Here is a 17,902-nt window from a genome sequence, read left to right as displayed (position 1 = left end):
CCCTGAAGCCTTCCAACCTTCGCACCTGCTTCGCTCTAAACGCGCAAGCTTGATGCTGATTTCCCGAACGCTGGTCGAGGGAGACGAAGGCACTGTTTACGAGAATGGTCGGTCAGAGTCCTCGTACCAATCCGGATTATCCCAAAACAATCATGACGTCACCGAGCTAGCTATTGTTATCGATCAAGATGGCGGCCATTCGTCGAACAAAAGAAATCTTTTGTTTCCAGTCTCAAGAGGGTGTTCATCCGGGACTTTTGTGGCGCAACAGAGAAACGAAGATTCAGCGCGGCGGCCATTTTTTGTTCGTTCGTTCGTTTCGTTTGTCCTCGTGTACTTGATCGAGCTGACCTTGACTAACAGACACGTGACAGGGAAAACGGGGACTCCCCCTATCCCATGAGGCAGTTGTGCTTCAGCTTTCTGGAAACAGCTCATGACGCCATGAATTTGCGGGTTAGAAACTATGCAAGTTTTCACTTTCGTTTTCCAGCTACCGCTTAGAAAACTGTATCCCAAGTTTTCTCTCAATGTCTTCGAAGTCAGATGGCTCAATCACTTATAAATTTGCCTACTGCTGAAACGGTGTTTGTGGACTGCCGGGCGTTTGTGTTTGTTTTCGATAATACTTTAAATCGGTGGTCAGAAGTTGGTGAACAAAATGTCTACTCGAGAATTACTCTGCTTTGCAGGCGACCACCAGGAAGTACTGGGTTATACAGAATATTGGGAAGGCTTGAAACGACAGGAATGGTAAGATCTTCAGCGAAGAGATTCATTATTTTCGGTGGTTTAATTAGTTTTAGCTATTCTACATTAGACGCGTGGAATATAATTATAAGACAAAGAATTTTAAAACATCAAATACGAGCTACATGTAATACGAGCTGAAATGCAATTTTCAAGCGTACACCCCTTTAACAGTTGTAATGTTGCCTTTCTTTCTGTCGTTGCTTCTATGATGTGAAGGGAGGTGTTTCAACTTGCTTACTCCTAAACGGTTAAATTGTTATGTACACGTTCTAAAAGGCGTCAGTACTCTTAAATGTTGTTGACAACAACGACCGCTTGTGAGTGCTAGAAAAAGCTGCTAGTTAACCGCATGGCCGGCGTCCATCTTGCGACGAATTTATGCTTAGTAAGCCCTTTTATTCCCTAAATGTTTAAAAAGAATAGTTTAAAATATTGAGTTGGACTGGTTGCTCTCTGGGCCTGGTTGTACATGTAGTCCATGTAGCTACCAGATGAATCACCTTATACTCGGCGTATCCAATCGACGAACGTTCGGTGATCGAACCCAATCGAACACCAATCGTTTGATTGGGTTCGGTAATCGAACATAATCGAACTCACAATAAAACTTGGTCAATCGAACAAAATCGAATGTTCGATTACCGAACAGTCGACAATCGTACTCAATTGAGCTTTCGATTACCAAACTCCTGTTTATTAATATTGCGGACATTTTGTACCGTGCACCATCCCCCTGATTAGTCCTGCATGTTTTACTTATCAAGAGACGGATTCTGAACAAAATCGAATCGGATTGAGTTTGATTGTGGTCGATTGTGTTCAATTGGTTCTATTGGTTCGAAAATCGAACTCACAGCAAAATAGATGTTCGATTTTGTTTGATTACCGAACCCAATCGAATGATTGGTGTTTGATTGGGTTCGATTGATTTTTGGTTCGATTTTGTTCGATTGGATATGCCGGGCCTTATAACAATAAGCAGAATAATAAGCATGAGCGGTGCTTATGCTTTAGTGGGGACCGACATCATAAGCATAAGCATAAGAAGAATGCAAGGTCTGATATTCTCATCCTTATCCTTATGCCCATGCTTGCGTCGCTAGTTATCGTTCACTACCAAGTTATTGTGCATGCGATAGATTTGGAGAGCATGAAAGAAGTGTTAAATTTTCTGGTGAAGCAATTTGCTCACCCTATCATTGTGCGTTAATGGAGTATGGTGCACACTTATGTATACTGAATTTGATTGCGCAGCTCTGCTAGCTATGTTGTAATAGGTATTAAAAAACCCAGCCACCCTAATTGCACTGGATATTGATTTATCCGGTGGATATTAAATTTCTGTTACTGTTAACACAAAATGCATCACTATATAGAAATACACTACTAGTTGCAGAGGGACACTGTGAGAGTAAGTGTCTTGCTGAAGTCTGTACCTGTTATTACACTGAATTCAGCACAAGTGTAGCTTATTGTGTAGCGTGACTGTGTTTCTTGTGCAACACAAGTCTGATGGAATTCATCAGACACTGAGCTACAGTCGTGTCAACTGAGTTCAACATGATGATACCACTATAATAGTGCACTATTTCAACAGAACCTCATTTTATTTGATAAAATTGTGTTGTGTGAAATCAACCTTTTACAAGTGAAGCAGTTATTGCACTTTTTGTCAGCTGAGATCTGCCATATAGAGTGGTTTTACTTAGCCCGTTGAATAGGTACATGTAGTGGGATAATACACACTACTATTTCGTACTAGCTCTTATTATTTCCGCATTTGTTAGTTATTCTTTTGTTTTTTTATTCTTTGTTTTTGTGTACTTATTATTAAGCACAGCACTATGACAAACTACTAACAATTTTTTGTTTCACGAGTTAAGTAAAACCACTAGGGAGTTTTCAGATGTATACAACAGGCAAGGATGACATTTATCATGTGAAAGTTCTGAATTTACATATTTACTGACAAAGCCCCTGAAGCGTTACACTTTCTAATGACAAGCTGCATGTTTCTACCTTCCATGATAAGACCACTTTTTACAGAAAATTATATATTATAATAGTGTTGAGTAAAAATGTTAAAGCAAGTTGACAAAAATGTTGATCATTCAATATGCTTAACTTTGATTTATCTAGAGAAGTGTCAATGCTTTGGTCTAGGTTTAATAATTAAGTGAATCATTGACCCGTAACATCCAGCCATAACAGCCAGTTCATGGAAAACAAAATTATGCAAACTGGGAAGTCACAATCAATGCACAATATTATTGTTTTGTAAAATGTTGTTTTTCTGTTTCTTTACCATGTCAGAAGCTTTTCTTTGCAAATTAAGATAGTATGAGAAAACATGAAGTAAAAGTAACTTAAATGAATGATGTTTTTAAGAGTAATTTAAACAAACAGGTGACTGAATTTTTTAAAGAAAAATATTTTGATATTGAACATTATTTTTAGCCCTTAATCAGTTTAACTTTTGACATTTTAAACAAAGAGCTCCATATTGATTTCAAAAAATTCTTAAGAGAGAAATGTCAGCAAGGTAACATGTAGCGGAAACTTGTGTGTATTGTAACGTCATTAGTGATATTGTTTTACTTACAGATAACGATAAACATTCAGTTAAGTGCTGCTGAAACGTACGTGGTGGCTGCCCAAGACTGGCACCAAATCCGTGTTCAAAATGGCTGGATCTATGGCCTGCGTCTAAGCCCTGAATCTGATGGCCAGAAATTTGCTCTTATCGTTCAGAATGCCGTACGATCTCTACAAGGTAATCACTGTAAATCTAAGTATTATATTGTGAGGATCATGTCAGTGATGTTGTAAAAACTTCAATGCAACTTTCATGCACAAGTTACCAAACAGTAAACATATGATAGCTTTGGAATGTTGTGGAGCTTTATAGCACCTTTGGATAACATGCAAACTCTGAAATTCAAACCCTAGCTAACGATTGCAATTTTTCGCTTCCATCAATCAGAATTATGGCGACAGCCAACAAACCTTGAAAAGCAAAAACAAACAAAATGGATTGAAATAACCAATCACAAACATCAAACATTTTGACTTGGTTGAAGTGATGTTTGTTTCCTGAGAGGTGTGCTTAGATTATTGAGGGCAGCAAAAAGAAACCTATATCATTGGTTGAGCAGAGCTGCCTGTTATTCAAGGGGCAATAATGGTGTAAACAACATGCTTGTTTTCACCACTTTTCATAGACGAGTGGCTAACCCTTTCAGTCATTTTTCAGGTACGAGGGTCCTACCACTAAACCATATGGGAAATTGGGGTATGCCCCCTGAAGCTCCACCAACAGGCCAAACTATACCATTTGCAGCCCCTGTTGGAATGCCGAGAGCATCAGATCCTCCATCTCAAGATGGACCAAGTGTGCAGAGAAGACGAGAGTATGACTCGCAGATTGGTAAGTGCATGCATAAAGAGAATAAGTGATGTGACCCACTTTAAAGTGCCCATACTCGACATACTGCAGGTTTTCTGGCTTCCTTTAAAGGGTGTATAGTATTGCTGGTTTGCCATTTTCTTCAGCTTATGAGAGGATAATAGTTTTTGTTATTATTTAATGCAACTTTGTCTTTCTTTTCATTGGCCAAGAGCCCACAACATGATCTGCAAATAACTGCCTTCAACTAAATTATAATTGTCTGCTCATGTGCATTACCTGACATTATAAAATGTCCGAGTAATTGCGCACGCTGTGATTGGTCAGTTCGACTTCATTATAGCTCCATAAAGCACGCTGCATACGTCACGCGCGTGCTTTATTGAGTTATAATGCATGCTGCTTACATCACAAGTTTTAGCGTGCGCTATTTCTTTAACATTTCATAAAAGAAATAAAAAACTTTCTCCTCGTGCATTGTTGAGTTATATAAGCACTTGGCAATTTTTAAGAACACTCGAGAAGTGCGAGAAGCACTCGGCTGTGCCCCATGCTTCTCTATGCACTTCTCTCATGTTCTTAAAAATTCCCGCGTGCTTATATAACTCAACAATGCACTCGGGTGCGTTTTTTATTCCTTTAGTAATATTTCTGTGGATACAATACTATTCTGTTTGTGCATACAATGTAGTTGTGTCCACTTGTAACAAATGGCTGTCTGTTTTGTAGAGTTGTCAGTAATGGGTCTGAAAGCAATTTAAAATTTCTGCTACATCAAAACCAAACTCAGTGATCGAACAATAAAACTATTATTCAACTCAATTATCACAAAATATCATGATTTGTCGGTATCTCACGGGTCAATTATTTTCCTCAGCCTTCAGCTTTGGCAAATAATTGACCCGCTTTCCAATGACAAATCATGATATTTTGCTCAACCTTGTGTGACTTTTAAATGAAAGTTATTGAGCAGCAGCTTTCCTGTAGGAGTTGTTGAAAATTTATCAACTTAATTTTATACTTTGAAACTTGTAAGAAATAAAAGCCTAAATTGAAGAGGCTAAATCAATGTTCCAACAAATGTCTTGCAATGCTGACAGCATTTCAACAGAATTGACAAATACTTGTACAAACCTTTCTTATAGATGCACTTTGCTTAACCCTGAGTGAGGCAATTTTGACTGGTAAGCAAGACAGGGCTACAGAGCTTGTGAAACAAATGACGGTTCAGAAACTCCCTCTCAGTATAAAACTCAAGAATCCCGTTTTTGTGACAATGGACACTGGAGCAGATACAATAAAGTAAGAAAATGTCTCAAAGTTTTCATAACAAATGCAGCATTTCAATCTTCATGGTTAAGGGTGGATAAAGCTATTCACCTAATAAATCACTATCCAGCGTAGTTGGTGTGGTTATACGTATCTATTGGATAGTAATTTATCCGTTTGATAGTGTTATCGTCTTTTCAACATGTCACGCAATCGTTCTTTTGAGGAAAGATTGCGTGACGATCCCAAAGGACGCTTTCACCAAGCTCGTTAGTTTCAACTTACCTGCACTATAGAACGGCAATTACGTGTCGTTTCAGCATCAAGTAATCATTGCTAAAGACTTCAGAGATTCACAAGATCAAGCATTCGATCTTGCAGTTTATATTTGCCTCTCGCGTGACGACGAGCCCGCCTCGAGCGAGAGACAAAAGTCGCGTCTCTCAAGAGAGAGAGACGAGAAACGCGTCTTGCAAGGTGTCGCCTTACTTATGACCAGTCCTGTACGGACATTGGCACTTGACAAAGTTTTTGGTTATGGGTTCTGTTTGAGTTGGCGTACCACATGTAAATAAAAGCATTAAAGACGGAAACTGTATCTGTATTTCGTAGCATACGAGTGGTAGTTGAAGATAAAGAGTCTACTGGAGGAGCATTCAGCATGAAGGTCTCACCGACAGCAACAGTAGAGAGACTTCAACAAGAGGTAACGACTCAGTAAATCTCTTTATTTTTGCAGTTTGCTCAAGGACAACATAAGAAATGATAAGTACTGGTGTTGGTCGAGTGTGATCGTCCGGTTGAGCGTATTTCTTAAAAGAGCTGTTCTTGGTGACTGACGTTTCAATATCCTGACTGGAAGTCATCTACAGAGTCAAGTGAATAGCGAAGCGTGCGAGGTGTAAAAATAGAATGCAAATGAATATAACCCCCACGAGGCTCAGAAAACATCGGCGTCTTCTTAGAGAAATAGAAAAAATCTTGGCGAAGTTTTTGTTTAATGAAAGTGTTTTAGGAAAATCGTCCGCCATTTCGGTTTGTTTGTCTGAGTCGTGACGTCACTCAAGAGCTTCGCTATTAAATTGTTTGTTGATCCGTTGTGTTATACGTCTGGCAAGAGTTTTTTTATTATTTGCTGAAAGAATTGTGCGAAGTTCGACAAACAGTGATTGGTCAGTTTTGATCCTTCTATTGTTAGTCAAACTAAGTCGTTCTGTTTGAGATGTGTACGTCGGTTTTGTTTATGTCGTGAATGAGTAGGCTCTTACCGAAAGTGCTCCTAAAAAAAGCATTAAATGCTAAAAGAAGTGCTCGTTTTTTGCCAAAAAAGTGCTAAAATAATGCTAATTTTTTTAAAAAGTGCTCGTGGGTAACATAAAAATGCTCACTTTTTTCCGATTTTTTTAAACATAGAATATTACATTTTTCAGATTTTCAGTTACATTTTTCAACAATAAAATGTAACGATTAATGTTTGGTGTCAGAGTACGCTCTCGAGCTATCTCTGCCTTGGCTGGCTGACTTCCATTGTTCCTCGATGACAACGTGGATGACGTCATCTTGAAACGAGTGTGATGGACTGGGTTTCTAGAAGGCAACCACTGACGTATCAAACCTATTCCCCAGGCCTCCACGGCTCCTTTGACTAAAATGAGGGCTAATGCATCTTTGGACGCCATAAATAAAGTCAGATTGTGCTTTTTAACACAAAATTAGACAAATAGTCAGTCGAAAATCCAAAATAATGCTAGCAGTGCTTTTTGGGATAAAATGTAACAAAAAATGCTCGCAAAGCCAAAAAATGCCAAAAAAAGTGCTAGCACTTTCGGTAAGAGCCTATGAATGAGGCGTCTGTTCTAAGTTAGTGTACGAGTTTTTTTTAAGAGTCAGTTGTTGACAATAGTTTGTTCTGTAGGTTATTGCGCTTTTCAATAACATGGGAACTCTGCTCAATCAACTGGTAAACCGGTTTACGATGTCGTCAATCATCTATGCGGACCTCTCAAGAAACAGCTCAGGCAGACCACCCTATGTGTTCGCAGTTAAATCTCTGTTGACATACGAGATCGACGAACTATAGAAATTTAAAGAAATCTATGGCGGTTATGAGTAAAGCACTGAACAATACATATTAAGGCTCATCTCGATCCGAATACTTAAGTTAAATGAAATTTTAGTCGACTCGTGTGGCGTTTTATCCGCCTTTTGCGCCTTTTAAAGCGTTATTTCACTTAATTGCTTTCTACCGTTGGCTTTAAAGCCACTGTCTCTATGCGTGATCATTAAAATAGTTTGCAAAAGTTTTAAAAAAATTGGTTTCTCTTATGAGTCCGTTTTCATAGAGGTCTTAATAAAAAGAAGACAGTGCGATTTTCTTGTTGATCCAGGTAGCAAGTTCTTAAGGCAAGGAGCAGTAAAAAGCGAGAACCTAGCGGTAATCAAGGGGTTTTCTTGATCGTACAAGTTGGTTTCCAACAGTTGAAATTGACATATCAATAAGTTCCAAAACAAACTAATTTCATGTCTTGTTTAGGTATTTGACAGGTATGGTTTCCCTGTGCAAGTTCAGAAGTGGATTGTAGGCAAAAAAATACCCAAGCCACAGGACACCCTACAAGACTTAAATGTGAGACAGTCTGGGCATACTGTGTTCTTGTATCTTTTATCCGGTAAAACAGTTGGATTGCGAAAATCTGATGCAGAACGGTTTGGACGCGGGAATGCAGGACCAACGAGTTCATCAGCGAGCGCTGCTAGTAGCAGTAGTGTTGGAGTAAGTACCACATCTGTAACAACACCCACGGTTCAAACGCACATGAGGCGCGCCGTGAGCGAGTCATGCCTATCAGGCCAAAGCGAGCGTCAAGCGCCGTCTGCGGCTAGCAGGACCGAGCCATTACCAACAGTGAACCACAGTCCACCAGCGTCACTTCCAAATCAGGAAAACCTCAGTGGTCCTGCTACATTGCCGGCCACGTTTCGACCGGGAATGACTATAGACGAGTTACGCAATCTGTTAACCCAACAATATGGCAGCCAGGGGGATGTGACCAATCCTCCCGAACCTCCCCCTCAAGAGGCGTTTGTGAACAATTTAGTAGCGGCGGAACAGCCTGCGGAGGAGGATGGGTACCCTGTGGGATGGACCTGTTCTGCATGTACTTACATTAATCAGCCAACAAGACCCGGATGTGAAATGTGTAGTGCGGACAGGCCGGCTAATTATGTTGTACCTGATGGCTCAAGTTTAGACGAGAGAGAAAGGAATAGAATTGCCGCCGAGGAAAGAGAAGAGGCACTCTTTCAGCAGGTATGTGTTGCATAAATGCGAATTTCTCTTTGCCGTCGAGCGTGAACACACGTTTGTGGATGTAATGATTCGTAAGGTATTTAATTTTATTTAACTTAAAAAAAAATATCTGTCCTTTCTTCGCAAGCTTTAAACTACCTTATTGTTACTTATTTTCGCAGGAACTCAATATCGCGAAAATGGAACGGGCATATTTCGCGGCACTTATTTTTTGCGATTTGGTAAAAAATACGCAATTAACATAAAAAAAGTACAATAAAAAACGTTTAAAATAAATTTTCGCGGGTCTTTAATGTCCCGATTTTTTGAATATCGCGAAAATTAAGTCCCGCGAAAATAAGTAACAATAAGGTATAGACTATTGGAAACACGAATCAAAACTTAGGTTTATTTTGTTACTAAGTGACAATAAGTTTTAAGTATTTAACGATAAACTCGACTTAAACGCGGGTTTTTATAAAGTTGTTCAAATAATGAACTAACTTGGTAGCTATTCTCCTGTCTTGCCCCAATCCTTCCCTCGTGCCTCTTTCGCTCCATGAGATTATTTCGGCTACAAGCAGTCTACTAGTTTTCTGTTTGATTTTACCAAAGATAAGTGACGATCCTTTCAGTGTGGTGTTTACATACGCTACACAATCATGCAAGATAACGAGTATTACGTTTCATCGAACTAGTGAGCGGTGTGAGTGTGCAAGATTTAATTTGATATTTTTGTAAGTTAGTGAAGACGGACTGTTGATGGGGAGGTAAAATGTGTGAAATAAGTTAGTGTGTTACGTTTAGTTTTATGTTCTTGTGAGATAGTAAAATAGGAATTGGTTCCGGTTGGTGAGGTAGGGAGGTCGATGTAAATTATTACCCTCTTCTGTGGTTTAAAAAACGAACAGCCTCCGTAATGAGAGATTCACCTGCGTCAGAAAGATCTTTCTTGTGTGACTCCATCCTTCGGCCTTTTTTTTTCAAAACACTAGGATACGGTGAAAGTGCCGCGGAATGCTTATAAAGATCTGAAATAAGCTCTGAAAATTCGATGGTTAGAAGGCAAGAACTGGATATATTTTGTTGTTAGAAGCATGGAAAAGCGTCCTTCGAACTGAGAAAAACGAACCGTTTGCCTCAAAATCGCATGACTTAATGCACGTAGTTTGAAAGATAAATTACGCGATCTTAGCGCTTCTCTTCACCCAAATCTTCTCCAATCCAAATCTATACCTTGAAAAATGTAGAAAACAACCTTTTGAGAGGTAAATGATCAGTATGATATGAGATTTTAAAACAAAACTGCGGCGAAATTTAAAGGAATTGAACTTTTCACGGACCATCGTGCGTGGTAATTTTTAGTTCTGTGAAATGTTCATTGCGTCTCTTTCAGCTAATTGCTAAATGCCAGTCCCTTTACACATAATGTTTGCCCAATTTTTTGTTTAAGTTTTTTTTTATTTTGGCCTCAGATAGTTTTGTTTGGGAATGTTTCTAATCTTGTTTTCCGCCTTTTCCTTAGGGTGAGGAAAGGCAACTTCAACGAATTCTGACGGAAAGTGGTGATGTGTGATGACGATTCAACAAGTTACCAACAATTTAACAACAATACGGTCCAGTTCTTGCCTTGACGAGACCACTCAGTGGTTTAAAAAGGACTTTGCCTTAGTCGCTTATTTTAATCAAGCTGGGAAGATATTTAGGTTTCGTTTGGTTTAACTTGACCGCCATCTTGTACATTGTAGCGTGGTCAGTTATTAAGGATGAGATTTAGAACCTAGCCGCGGGTTTAGAGAGTAGCCGCGAGTTGTTTTGTCGCTTTAGCGAGGCATTGGATTAAGTAAATAACTGTTTTCGTCTTAATGGTGAAACCGAAACTCATAGTACAGTTTTTTAGCTGACGCTATTAAAGCATTGATGCATTCTCCAAGAGTCTTTGAAAGGTGCTTTATGTAAGCCATTACTGATTGGTCCGTTTTAGCCTGCAGTTTAGCGTACCCGACAGTAGGTGCGGTCCTTAAAAAAATAAAAATAAAACTACTTATCTTAAAAATAATTTGAAATTTTTACCTCTTTATGGAGAAAGTTTGACAACTTTAAAGATCTGTTAATAAAGCATGTAGACTTTGTAGAATAATCGTTTAGTTTTGCACCTTTATACCACAGTGTTATTTCTAGAAATAATTTGTAATTGTTTTCGACTGAGTACATCATAGTGATGTAACTTCATAACTTCCTTCAGAAATTTTTTTCCTACAAATAAACACTTAAGTTACCACGTTACAAATGTAAATACATTATATAATTTACAGGGTTTTTTAGAAAAATAAATATTGAAAAGATTATTTCAGTCGTTTCTTATGATGGATTTGAAATGTCTTGACATAAGACAACTTTAGTTAATCTACGAAGTGGCATCTTAGCAAGAGATGACGACCGAGAGAGACTGGTGAACATGTGCAACGACTGTGTGGAAGGTCTGTTAGAGCCCCATCAAACCAACTCTGTAACAAGAGTATGTTCCAGTTGAGAAAAGGCCTTTGCATAAGTCGCTTATAAATTATGTAAATTAAGCTGGAAAGGTTCAAAACCTATGGGGCAATGTTAAAGGTGCTTTCCGAGAGCAGAAACAATCGGAGTTACGTTGGCCGGAGAGAATTCAGAAATAATTCTGACTGCAAATACTTAGGTCGTTACAACTGTAGATTTGCTATTTCCTTTTTAATGCCGCTTCTATTAGCAGCAGCAGCAAGACAATGCCGGAGAAGGATCGGGCACATCTATAAGAGGAGTACTGTATCAGTAGTTGGTTATTTTAGTTATAAATGTTATCTGGAATGAATAGAGATGTCTGAGAAGTTATTTCACTAAGTGTGAAACCGTGCAATGTCCAGAGACTTTTATTTAAAGAAAAGCTAATAATTGTCGCGATCGTTTGTGCAGTGATTTATCGACACTGTCTGAGAAATTTTACGAGCTGTTTAATACAATAATGCCGTGAAACATGAATGTATTTGGAATCTAAAATTACGCACGCTCTCACCAGTACCTCCGCCTATTGCCTACATCATAAACACAAGGCACTAGTCCCGCACTTTCTAACCTGTGGTTACCACTAGTTGTACATCATGAGTACTTAATCTAGTGCCGATACATGCAAGTTTCCATGGAAAGCAACTTGAACTCCGTGCTTGTAATGGGATGTAAATCATCACATTTAAACCAAATACCGAAAACACTGGAGCAACAAAATGCTTCCGTTCAATGTATATTATAGCAGGGTAATGGTTCACATGTAAAAGATCTACTGCTACCTGATGTAAGATAATACCGAAAAGATCTTGGCGAAAGTAACGACCTCAAGTATAAGATGCCCTAATATTAACAGCTTCTATTCAAGTGGAAAATTAACTTTGGCTGAATCTTATAGAGACACATGAGTAAAACAAATACTCTATTTTGGGGGACCTAATTTTATAATTTTCTACCCTTAAAGTTCGTTGTTCTTTTCTGATTATTTTCAATATATAATTTTTCTTTTAGTATTTTTGCAAGCAAACTTATTCAATGTTTTAAAGATGAATTCCAGTCCGTACTGCGCAATCTCGGCTGCAATGTTTATGTGAGCCCACACGAAGGGAATGTTTACAAGCAAAACTAAAAATTCCGCGACAAACTTACCTTTTTCTTCATTATTAACGCCAGATATCCTTGCAGAACAAATAATAACGAGTAGAAGAACCTTGACGCTATTTCAAACCGACGTTTTAGCTCATCGGAACTTCTTGAACGAAACGAACTGTAATGGCGGACTAAAAAACGTCATGTATGCTGTCACCGAAGTGTAACGTTTCAACGAATTCAAAACAAAAACGTAAACAAACCCCGAGTCTGCGCAGTACGGACTGGAAATCATCTTTAAAAGAGACAAAGACTAATTCCCAATTTTTATTGAGCAAAATAAAAACACGTAATGTGCCATATAGGTACACGTTTAGCTTTCAGAAATGAGCGACCTTCCCGAACTGTATCTATACGAAAAGATGCCGAATTATTATTACAGTAATTCTGCACAGTTGAACGCTATCACTGTAATCAGATTTTAAACGGTTTTCTTTGATTATCTCCGCAGGCCGAGCGGATGCGGCAACAAGAAGAACAGGTTGCCAGGGAACGAAACTTCGTCACTCTTCTCCAGACCGCTCAACAAAGCATCATTCCCAATCAGGAGGAATTTGACTGCGGCATCTGTTTTACGCCCGTGGAGCCTGGGGAGGGAGTGGTACTCAGGGAGTGTCTGCACAGATTCTGCAGGTAAGCGGTGAACACGTTAGGTCACGTGATGTTTCACGTGATTTTGTAGTGTACTGAGATATTTCTGTATTGTAAAAAGACTGCCAGTAGTAGCTGTTTGGAGAACACGCTTTTCTGCCAGAACGCGGAATTTAAGTCTCGCGAAATTTGACTCATCCATTTTAGCGAAATTAATAATAAGTTCCCGCGAAACAGAGTGAAAGTAAGGTAATTTAGGGGTGTCGAATGGTAAATTCGAGACTTGACGAGTCGGCTAGACTGACATCTTTTCTGCAAGTCCGAGACTTACTTAGCGTCGCAAAAGAAATCGAGGATCCGAGAAGGCGTCCCAGAAAAATTCTTGAAGACGAGCCCCATAAAATTTGGCTGAAATTCTACGAGACGCGTGCATTTTTGGAAGGACCACCCTTATTTTATCCACTTTTAAGCCTAGTTAAGAAACTTACTTAGGTTTACTTAGTGTTGTTGTTAAAGCAAAGAAAGTTTGCGTATTTTCGTTTGTTTCTCTCCTGTAGGGATTGTCTCACTGAACACATTCGTCTGGCAACAGATCCTGAGGTACAGTGTCCTCATCAAGACGATGACTACGCATGTCACGCGACCATCACCGGGCAAGAAATCCAAGCAGTAAGTATTAAATGGTCTTGACATATCGTCGAAAGGCGGAAAATGATAGCGAACGTTTATCGTAGTCACTGTTCTGATGCTGGAAAAAAGAAATTTATGGTAAAGGTGGATAACTCTAAAGCAAAAACATTACATGTAGTTAGAGAGGGCGGATATACACAGAGAGTGCTCGAAGGTTCTACAGCCAGACCTTACCTGTGCATCGTGTTGTGAAAACGAACGAAAGAACGACGAAAGAGCGAACAAAAAAGCGAACGAAAGAACGACGAAAGATCGAACGAAAGAGCGAACGAACGAACGAACGAACGAACGAACGAACGAACGAACGACGAAAGAGCGAACGAACGAACGAACGAACGACAAAAGAGCAAACGAACGAACGACGAAAGAGCGAACGACAAAAGAGCGAACGAAAAAGCGAACGAACGAACGACGAAAAAGCGAACGAACGAACGACAAAAGAGCGAACGAAAGAATGGACGAACGAACGACGAAAGAGCGAACGAAAGAATGAACGAACGAACGAATTAACGAACGAACACACGAACGAACGAACGAACGAACGAACGAACGAACGAACGAAAGAGCGATCGAACGAACGAACGGACGGACGGACAAGCACTTGAAGATTTCAATATAACAAACCCGTCATTGTATAAATTACAAGCATTTTCTGCGGCTATAATGAATTTATTGTTTTTGAATTCTTGTATGGCAGAGAAAGATACTCCTTCAAAGAGTTTCAAGTCTCTTTCTTTTTCTAGCTACTGTCACCACAAGATTTCAATAAGTTCTTGAATCGCAGCCTCGCCACAGCAGAGAGTCAAGCTCCCAACAGCTTCCATTGCAAGACGCCAAACTGTCCGGGGTGGTGTGTGTACGAGGACAATGTAAACACCTTCTATTGTCCGGTGTGTAAACAACCGAACTGTCTTACGTGCAAAGCTATCCATGCCGACATGAACTGTAGAGAATATCAAGATGATCTCAAAAGAAGAGCACAGAACGATGAAGCGGCGAAGCAAACACAACAGTTTCTTGAGGTAAACTGTAAGGGGCTGTAGCGGAGCGGGATATATGCTTCTTTGAGGCCGGATATTTCTTCAACAAGTTGTTTGTATAACTGTGCATTTTTATGTTGAAAGTTTATTGAACTTTCCCTGTATCTGTTTAAAAAATGTTCAAAAATGTGCTATAAATGTTACAAAAAAATTACATGTACTTAAATAGTTATAAGCAACACTGGATGCTTAGCTTTCAGGCCCCAGTTGTTCAAAGAGTGGATAACACTATCATCCGGATAAATCACTATCCAGCGGATAAGCGTTGACAAAACGTATCCACTCTTCGAACAACCGGGACCAGGACAATATCATGACATGGAGGAATACGCGTATCAGAAGTCGAATCTTGAAACAGAATGGCCTTGTTTATTTTTGGTTTGTTATTTCAGTACCTCCTGTTGTTTTTTCTATCTTAGTTAACAACTATTTTGACGCTTTCGTCAAGTAAAAGGAGTTTTTCATTGGCTCCCGTGGCGGCCAAAACCGGCCGTGACAAACGTTGCTCTTTGTTCCACTTGTGACGTCATCATCTTTGATAAAAAATGGCACCACTTACACTCCATCTCTGCAGGAGGAAAAGGTCTTTCCAATGATGCCCAATTAGGGTGATTGGGTCATTACCCACAAAAATGCTTAGAGATTTAAGTGAAAAACCCGTAGGAGAATTTGTCTCAACCATCCCTGGCTTCTCAATGGCGAGTATTTCCGGTTAAAATGGCGCTTTCTCGGAAATTTTCTGAACTGCAAGCAAGCCCAGTGGAAGGCCAAAAACGGCAGCAAAAGAAAGAAAAGAAGAAAACGGAAAAGCGAGAACAAACGAAAAGCCTAAAGTGGTAGGGCACTTTCTTACCTCAAAACTCTAAACTTTGCCTTTTGCGCATGCCCGAGCCAAAATGTCATAAAATGTGATGCTAGTGGAAAGAAAGGCATGCCTTCATCTTGCAAGTGGTGTTTTGAATAGGTTGGCGCTTAATTAGCTCATAACTGATCCCAAAATGTTAAACATGTCCAAAAAATACGCTTTTTTCAAAAAATCTTCAGGAATCACTGGGTTAAGAAAATTGGATTCAAAATGACACGAAAGCCAAATGATTGCGTGATACTGTTACGTGACGGTTCATCAGGGAGGGAGTGTAAGAATTACGCAATTCGCGCACGTCTTTTACTTTGCGACTAGAAACAAAAGCAGATTCAAGTCTCAGACTATGTAAACTGACCAGTGGCAGCGATTGTTACCATTGATATATTTCTCACACATTGTGTTTTGCAGGGCATGGTTGCAGGTGGAGAGGCAATGCATTGTCCTATGTGTGATATTATTTTAATGAAAAAAGAAGGCTGTGACTGGATGAGATGCAGTATGTGCAGAACGGAGATATGTTGGGCCACTAGAGGCCCAAGATGGGGGCCTGCGGTAAGTTGACTAGAACACTGTGATATCCCTCTTTGCCCCGATAACCAGTAAATTCTGCATGCATGGTATCCTAAGTTTTGTACCCAATCAGAGCTCACGACGCAATGCTCTCAGCCAACTGTTAATTTCAACCTCGTTAAGTGCCCGTAGGTCGAGGATGTTGACTTTTCACCCACCAGTACTGCCTTAAAATAGTGACCTATTGGAACGTGGAAGAACCTCATCTTTGCCAAGTAGTCCAACCCCATTTCATTAACCCTTTATGGAGATCAAACGCCTCGTTAACTTCTTAACTTATTGAAATCTCTCTCTTGATGTAGCGTCACCGCTTTAAAACACTTTCATCGTCTATTTTTTACACCCGCTTTCAGTCTTACGTGCATAGCTCTCTCTCTACATCCATCTTTCGACGTGCTGTTAGAAATGAGCCAATCAAAACCGATGCATACCGCTGTTGGTTTCATGCAAATGAGCCCACAAGTTCGGAAGGTCGTGCTAGTGGGCTGTGATTGGTGGATTTCGATCCGTGTTGTTTGTTAAGCACGTCGAAAGATGGATGTCGATAGAAAGCCACAATGCACGTAAAACTGCAAGAGGGGGGGGGCGCTTTTTTTTATACGGGCCCAATCATATTCTCAAAAAAAATTAACGAAAACAAACCAACTAATCTCAAAACTAAATTTCGTAATCTCTTTTGCTGTTTACAGGGTACTGGAGACATCTCAGGAGGCTGCAAGTGTCGTGTAGGAGGCAAAAAATGTCATCCAAAATGTAAAAACTGCCACTAGAGATAGGCACTTGAGAAATACAGGATCATGGAAGTCACTCATGCCAAACGTAGGCAATGTAATTGGGGACGAAGTCGCTTATTTTGCTATCGCGCGCCCGCCAACGAAACAACTAGCTACCAGAGCTATGGCAAAGAAAGAAACTGAGTTACAGAGGCTGGGACGGGCTATAACAAGAGTATACGGACTATAATTGGACTATAACAAGAGTATACGGACTATAATTGGACTATAACAAGAGAATACGGACTATAATTGGACTATAACAAGAGTATACGCGATTACGGACTATAATTGAGGCTAGTTTAGTCAAGTAAAATCAATCTTATCTAAATGTTTGATGCATTAAAGGTGTTACGGCTTTCAGTGAGATGTATATGGTTTATACCATTTTTCCCAGAAATCTATTTTTTGGCTCAATTGTATTGATTTTAAAACGCCGTTCCGACGGTGTTCATTCGTTAGTTGAAGTTCTTTATTGGTAGATTAGCTAGTTGCAGTGCTTAGTTTTTAGCTTATAACAGCACTTAGTTGGATTTATTGAGGAATGTAGTCTTATACCAAAGTTTGTTATTGTTAAGCGACTAATACTGTAGACAAAAAAGAAAAAAAAATCCAATCCTCATTCTGCTATCAAAGAAAATAAATTTATGCCACCTTTATCATCACTGGACTTCGCCAATTATATGATTATGTAGTGTATTGTTGGTTGCTGCTGTAGGCCTAACGGGCTCCAACTTTTTTACAATAGACAACTATTCTAACCGTAACAGGTAGTTATACAGGGGGGGGGGGGGGGGGGGGATAGATACGAGGTCTGGGACCGAGTAGCGATGCTCTCACAACTTGCAACGCGATCAATTCACGACGTAGTCAGCGGTTTTTGGACGTTGATGCAACAGTCACTTTTTTTTCCCGCGAAATGGACGCTATGGCAATCACGACTACCAAGCCGTGGAATCACTTATTATAAAG

The 17,902-nt window shown here is 39.6% G+C and overlaps 1 protein-coding gene across 1 annotated transcript; it reads left to right on the top strand.

Moving 5' to 3' along the window:
* The first annotated feature begins 531 nt into the window (after positions 1-531).
* LOC144649333 (ranBP-type and C3HC4-type zinc finger-containing protein 1-like) lies at positions 532-17,764 on the top strand. Its single transcript, XM_078508821.1, has 11 exons — positions 532-753; positions 3,358-3,526; positions 4,007-4,180; positions 5,305-5,461; positions 6,041-6,134; positions 7,962-8,738; positions 12,853-13,034; positions 13,550-13,661; positions 14,426-14,704; positions 15,996-16,139; positions 16,847-17,764. Exons 1-11 carry the CDS (start codon positions 547-549, stop codon positions 16,925-16,927), a joined length of 2,376 nt encoding a protein of 791 aa, XP_078364947.1. The 5' UTR covers positions 532-546; the 3' UTR covers positions 16,928-17,764.
* The last annotated feature ends 138 nt before the right edge of the window (positions 17,765-17,902 follow it).

The sequence above is a fragment of the Oculina patagonica genome, chromosome 4, assembly GCF_052425735.1.
Source record: "Oculina patagonica isolate OP01 chromosome 4, crgOcupat, whole genome shotgun sequence".
NCBI lineage: Eukaryota > Metazoa > Cnidaria > Anthozoa > Scleractinia > Oculinidae > Oculina > Oculina patagonica.
Note: the sequence above shows the minus strand (reverse complement) of the source record. Positions and strands in the feature narration are given on the sequence as shown.

What these genes read in the sequence shown, in the direction of transcription:
- LOC144649333 (XM_078508821.1), top strand. Translation starts at nt 547, where the DNA reads ATGGCTCAATCACTTATAAATTTGCCTACTGCTGAAACGGTGTTTGTG. An exon ending in AGAGTATGACTCGCAGATTG is followed by an intron (nt 4,181 to 5,304) that starts GTAAGTGCATGC and finishes CCTTTCTTATAG; the next exon opens with ATGCACTTTGCTTAACCCTG. An exon ending in TGTCTGCACAGATTCTGCAG is followed by an intron (nt 13,035 to 13,549) that starts GTAAGCGGTGAA and finishes TCTCTCCTGTAG; the next exon opens with GGATTGTCTCACTGAACACA.